Source organism: Fomitopsis serialis (assembly GCF_022376445.1).
Source record: "Fomitopsis serialis strain Sig1Antser10 chromosome Unknown B0H18scaffold_70, whole genome shotgun sequence".
In the NCBI taxonomy this organism is placed as follows: domain Eukaryota; kingdom Fungi; phylum Basidiomycota; class Agaricomycetes; order Polyporales; family Fomitopsidaceae; genus Fomitopsis; species Fomitopsis serialis.
Genome location: NW_025955030.1, coordinates 208,022 through 214,573, shown reverse-complemented (window position 1 = coordinate 214,573; position 6,552 = coordinate 208,022). Strand labels below are relative to the sequence as shown.

Below are 6,552 nucleotides of genomic sequence, written 5' to 3'. Positions count from 1 at the left end.
GCCTGGTATAACCGGCACGGGACAAGGGTCAGTGAATCCGTTTAACGTTCTACTGTTGGTATGTACTTCGTGCTGAGAATGGGCTATCACAGGGACACGATGTTCCGGTCGACGCACACCCATACTCATTGAGAAAGACGACAACACTCGAACGAACTACGGTCAAATGCTTCCCTACCCGTCGCAAGACACCGGTAAATACAAAGACATCTACAATAATCTGCAATCCGTCTTCCAAAATTGTTTGAATGGATGGCAGAGCAGGTACGTCTCTCTATCTACCCACTGAACTGAGTGGCTGAATATATATACAGCTCAAGGACTCGCTTTGCTTGGAATATGACGACCTACGCATGGACGCGGAGGTATTACCGGGGAATGCCAGTTCTCTGGTCCATCCCTTCCTGTCACTCGTTGTCAACCTGAATGTGGCCACTCTGGCTCACAGAGACAAGCAGGATAATCACTCTGTGTGGTCTTGGCGGTGGAGAGTTTGAGGGAGGCGAGCTGTGTCTGTACGAGCCCGGCCTGGCCCTTCCTCTTCGAAATGGCGATTTCGTCGCATTTCCTTCATGCGCGTTACTCATTTTAACCTCCACTTTACTGGGTCGCGCCTCCATCGTTCTGCACACGGACAAAGAGATAGACAGGTGGACAAAGGAAGGCCGTAACGGCTGGGCCGGCAATGCACATTTTCGGTAGCCTTAGCGCCCTGTACGTACGTTATGTTCCTCGGATGTACCTTGACTACCTACCCTGCAATAGAACCACGTCACCTTGAACTTTAACTATGTTGTGGAACGCTGCCCTCATGCTCTACCTCTACCCATAGCTCTTTGAATCGCTTGAGACCATAACCTCTTCGTCGGTCCTTCGGAGGGTGCGGACCTCAGTTCCGCGCATCTCCGCATCTCCGTTTTAGAAGCTCAAGGTCTTCTGTTATCGGCGAAACTTTGAAGGTAGACTTTCAACCTCTATTTCATCGTCTGCGCTCACTCTTTTCACGCTCATCATCTCACAACATGGGTCCCCGCAACACCCGCTCATCCGCAGCCGCGAACAAGGTCAAGACCCCGGTGGCGAGCAAGGCAAGACCCCGGCGGCGAGAAAGTCTGCTGGTGCCGGGGTGGCAACCAAGTCTTCGTCCAGCAAAGCAGATTCCGGAGCTGATGCTGTACCGGTGCTGAGCTATGCAGCTCGGCTCAAGGCTATGAAGGAGTCGCTGCGATCCCTATTGCCCAACCTGACAGCGCAAGAGCTGGACGCAATGGCTCGGTCGAACCTAGCCAAGGGATCAAAGGGGATCTCTGGGAGAAGGAGCATCAGGATGGTACGTCCCCTACATTACTTTCTCACAGTACACAATGGACACAGACATGCAGATGTGCAAGCCAAGAGCAAGGCGATGATGGAACAGGAGGGGACGATGACGATGTGCTGAGGAAGAGTCGAAGGCTGGGGGTCTGACGAGGATGAGCTAGTGATACCGTCGAAGAGCAAAGGGAAGAATCCAAGTAAGTAAAATCAGTTCGTATCATTCGTGTGGCGAGGGATGGTCTGAGGCTGCTCCAGGGTCACCGGGCAAGTCCACACCCATTACCACGCCGCGTAAGAGAAAAACGTCCCTTCTTCTTCCGACACGAGGACAGCGATGGCGAATCTGGGTCAGAGAAGCCGAGAAGAAGAAGACCAGGACTCAACGTCAGGATCAGTCAGCGGAACAGGCAACAGCAGCGGGTGAGTTTGTCAGATAAGTTTCAGGATTGCGCATGTGCTGGTAAGAATCATTCATAAGAGCTATCAACAGGTAACAACGTAAGATCGTGGAGGTCGCAATTATTCTCCGCCGAAACGCAGGCTCCGAAGACGAGAATCTGCGCGCACCTTGGTGAGAGAGCATACATCGCACCAGTAGCCTAACATTTTATCAGGCTCGAGGACTGCGAAGGCGAAGAAGAAAGCCGCTCCCATCGTTCTTGCAGCGAAGATGAGGATGAGCTGGAGACCAGCGACAAGGAGGGGGATCCCGAGGAAGGAGACACGCTCATCGAAGGCTGAAGGTGAGTACAACACATTCCGGAGAAGTGTCTCCATATGGTCGACAGTTGAGAGACGTTTGACAGGCAAACATGTGGCAAAGGGCAACTCCAGCAGGAGAGAGCCATCTCCATGGACGTGGATGACTCACAGGACGGGAAGGCTCTTCGTACAAGGGCTCGGACGGGATGGCGAGGACGAGGATGAGAGCGCGGACCAGTTGTTGTCGAAAGACGAGGAAGCTCCGAACGAGGTAAGCCATCTCCGCCAGTTGAACTGTGGGCTGAAGCTTTCTCGGTCAGATGATTGTGAAGATGGAGGAAGAGTCCGAGTCGAAGGGCAAGAAGAGGAGGCAACCGCGGAAGAAGGCCAGACGCGAAGAAGTCCGATGCGGGCAAGAATGAGCCTACCGCTGGCGCGTATGAGAAGCTCATGGAGGACGTCGACGTCCGCAGTCTTCTGGGGAAAGCCCAACAAGAGCTTAGGGTGTACCTTGCTCTGGAGAACGCTTGGCCTCGTATGAAGAAAGGCGTCTCCGAGAAGCATGCGGCGACTGCCGACATCGTTGAGCGGCTCATAACGAGCAATGTCAGGTACCAGAGGGAGGACTTCCAGAAGAAGTTCGAGCCCAACTGGGCCTTCCAGAAGACAAAGAACAAGATCATCGCATACGTACGTGTTAGCTCCCCTCATCATTCAGTACTAACCATATTCACGTTTTCCAGGTGAACAAGGCTGCACCCCAGCTTCGGCAGGAGCTCAAGCAGAAGGCGAAGCGCGTGGTGGAGAAAGAGTTCTTGTCTATCAGGCTGCCCGAGGTTGGGGCCGACGGTAAACCGGTGGATGCTGTCGAGCGCAACCAGAAGGTGAAGAAAGCCCGGGAGAATCGCATCAAGTTCTTGAAAGACAACAACACCTTTCACTACGGGCAGCTTGTGCTACCGGATCCCGAGGTTGACCCATCGGTAAGTCTTCGATCTTGAGCTCGCGGTGTGCTGCTAACTGACGCCACTCAGCTGTGGGAGGAGCCAGACCTGGACATGCCGTTCCATGGTCTGTGCGTGGCCGAGGTCATCGCTAACCAATGGTTCCGCGGACAGAACCCGGACGTGTTTCGCCCGGCGTGCAAAGAACGGTTTGACCTTGACGGTGCGTTGAAGACCATCCCAAGCAACATGATTGCCCTGGCGTGCAGTGCGGTGAGTAATTATGCCTACTGATGTGCCATTAACAAGCTTGACGATCCGAATGTCAGATTCTCGTGGCCTTGGACGAGTGGATGAACGACAACAACACGGTGGAATTCCAGGAGAAGGTGTACGCCCCAGCGTAGGCCACATATTACAGTCATCTCACAGGATAGTTCTGACACTCAATAGGTACGATCGCCTGCTGTCTGGCGTGGAGATGATCCGTCGGTTGGCCAATCCGAACAACAAGGACTATGACGAGGGCTGGGAAAACCTCTCGGAGTCCCTGAACGCCAGTCTGTCCAAGAACATCAGGTAGGCGGCTGACTTTATTTGATTACATTTCTAACAATTGTTCAGGGTGTTCGCTGGGCTTCGGGTGGATTCGCAGAGTGGGCAAGGCGAGGAGAAGTCCAATGCGGACCTAGACCCTCTCATCAACGCTGGGAAGGTGAAGGCGAGGTGGCGGTCGAGGGGTGGTGCTCCCGACAACGCTCAGGCTGGGCCGTCCAATGCTGCGTCCAAGGATAAGGCCTAGGTGCGTGGGTTATCTCATCAGTAGGTTGCAAGACTGAGCTATCCACAGGGCTCTGATGTTGGAGGGTCGCTTGTAAGATACTGTCTTTCCTCTCTCCTCATCTTTGCTCATCGTCTTTGCTGCATCGCATCATCTTTGCTGGCGTCATCCTCACGCGTATCATCTCCGCTGGCGTTATTGTCTCTGTTGTTGTACCGCTCTCCGCTGCCCTCCAATGATATCCAGCCCCCTCACGTTGTATCCATGTCCACCGCATTCGCATACCCGTCGTGTAGGATTGCCGCTGTGTACCGTCGCCCATCACGCCCATGTACGAAATCGATATATTTATGACAGCTAATTCATGAATGTGCGTTATCCGGGCGGGTAAATAAATTGAGGAATAACAACCCTGAGGGAACAGCGGCCCTGAAACCGTGTGCTTTGAATCAAATGAGAGAGAACAAGAAAGTCATTAAACATATTTTTGCTATTCTCTGAAGACATTTCAATCATACCAAACTCAAATGTTCCCCGTGGAGAGCGCTGCTATGGATGTATTCATAGTAAGACCAAACCATACAACCTGATTCAAGCAAACGAGGCAATCTTGCAACTGGTTGATAATTTTGACACCTTTAAACAGGGGTACTTGTATTGAGTCGTGTTTGAGCGGTTTGACCGCTTCAAACCGGTTTGGCTATCTTCAAATCAATTCTAAGAGCTCCTGCCCTGCGGGCGGTTTTTCCTGATGAAGTTCCCAGAGGCGGAACGCACGTCCTGCTGCCCCTGCACGTCCACGAACACTGTACCCAGGACCCTAGTTGCCTTTTCCCCCACCCGCACCTTCGGAACCGCACTTCTCATCTGTTTGCCGAGAATGCAATGTTCACATTTTGCTGGTGGGGAGAGGATGATGGGCATACCTGTGACTGACCCGAGACGAGCCATGTTGTGAATGGTACGATGGTTGACGTGGCCCAGGCGGCGGTGCCAGACTTCGAGCGGCGGAGCAATCGGACGAAGGTCGTGGAAGTCGGCCTTATGAGGAGACAAGTGCGTGGAGGCGCCCGAGTCGAATACGAAAGGCTCAGTCCCAGCAGTAGAGACACGGCGAGCAGCCACAGGCACTGGAGCCACCGAGAAAGCAGTGGGATCAGACGGAGCCCGAGAGTGTGAGGACCAGTTCAGAGAGACAGCCTCTTCGTCTTCAACAGACACCAGAGCTTCGTACTCGAAGAGGTCAGCTGGCACAGCAACAGACACGAGCCATTCGGGAGACGCGTCAGTCGTCAGCCCAGCGAAGTCGGACTCGGACGGCGTGGCGTCATCAGCCTGAGAGGTAGAGGACATGGATGCCGGTGGGACCGTGCTCAGAGATAAGCGTGGCCGGTCTTACCATCCACGATGTACGCCCGCCCCATCTTGTCACGGTCGGTCCCCGAGGCGGCACCGGAGCTAGCCTTGCCCGGTCCCTTCCCCTTTTCTTGTTCACCAGCACCTCCTCTCGACGTCCTTCCATTCCTCCACCCGGAGCCCAGCATTCCGGGCGGTATGACCGTTCGGACGCGGGCACTTAGCGTTGGTGCACGTCTTCTGCGACGGCATCGACTTCCCGGGCTTCAAGTAGGCGGCGAGAGCCGTGGCGACGAGGACGCCTTGTTGTCTGAGATGATGCGCTGCTCGAGATTGAGGCACTCGGCGATGTCGACGGAAGTGTAGGGGACGCCCGAGGTGACTGAAGTCGTGAGGGACGTACCGACTTGCGATTGGAGGTGACTAAGGTAGCCGTTCATCGCGTTGAGCATTCCTATGGTCATGAAGACCTCGATGTTGGGGATGCCGATATGGAAGATATGTTCCGCGAGCTCCTGGAGTCGCGTGGTCGTCTCCGAGAAATGTTCCTCGGCTGTGTAGCGACAGGAGAGGAAGTCCTGGAGTAGACGAACCTGGGCGTACGCCCCGGGCTGCTTCTTGTGACGGCCGCAGAGAGCGATCCATAGAGGGCGCGCGTTGGTGAACCGAGCTATGAAGTGTTGTTCCTCCTTCGCGGCCTTCGAGCTAAGAAGAGCGATGATCATCTGCTCGTTCCTGCGGAAGTTGATGACCGAGCGGGGGTCGTCGTCGTCGGAAGGAACGATCTCCTCGCCAGACAGGTAGCCCCACGCGAAGCAGATCTTCAGTGAGTTCTCGATATATGTTTTCCAGTCATACCAGTTATCCTTCTTACGATCGAGGATGACACCGCCGTTGAGTAGAGACGATGGTATGTGGAGGAGCTTGATCTTCTCCTTGGCGGTCGCCTTGAAATCAATCTTGGGCGCCGGAGATAGATCCGTTTGAGCTCTCGGCGTTTTGGGCACCGAGACCCTGGGACTCGAGGTCGGGGTATTCGTCGTTGGCCGAGAAGGTGGCTATATGCGGGGAATATGCGGGGTAGGCACACTTTGATGGGTGCCTCAAACTTGTTCCGAGGTCTGAATAGCTGAGGAGAAGCCTCAGGTAAGCGGGCGGGTCAGAAACACCGTCCGGGGCTCATAACCTGTAGAAGCTAAATCATCGGTCAGACGCTCAGTCGCGGTACAATTTGACTGAGCATTGATCTACCTAAATCGTCGGTCAGACGCTATGTAGGTAGTCAGTACAATCCTAACGTATAGTAATGGTTTGGGTCTCACCTCAGTCGCGGTACAATTCGACTGAGGAGAAGGGAAGGGGGAGAGACGAGAAGACGAACCGCCCCCGGCGGTACGTCACGTGCCCGGTGGCGGAGATCGAGATCGCGGCGCGAACTCAACAGTTCTCAGG

General features: G+C 54.5%; 1 protein-coding gene across 1 annotated transcript; it reads left to right on the top strand.

The window, feature by feature from the left end:
* Positions 1-252: 252 nt before the first annotated feature.
* B0H18DRAFT_1122076 (uncharacterized protein) lies at positions 253-3,765 on the top strand (the record flags this gene model as incomplete). The annotated part of the gene is made up of 14 exons (XM_048034451.1): positions 253-264; positions 315-365; positions 923-1,330; positions 1,496-1,514; positions 1,573-1,737; positions 1,932-2,060; positions 2,124-2,290; positions 2,340-2,420; positions 2,476-2,709; positions 2,763-3,002; positions 3,054-3,236; positions 3,293-3,366; positions 3,417-3,542; positions 3,588-3,765. The coding sequence occupies 14 exons, from the start codon at positions 253-255 to the stop codon at positions 3,763-3,765; spliced, it is 2,067 nt and encodes a 688-aa protein (XP_047890130.1).
* Positions 3,766-6,552: the final 2,787 nt, after the last annotated feature.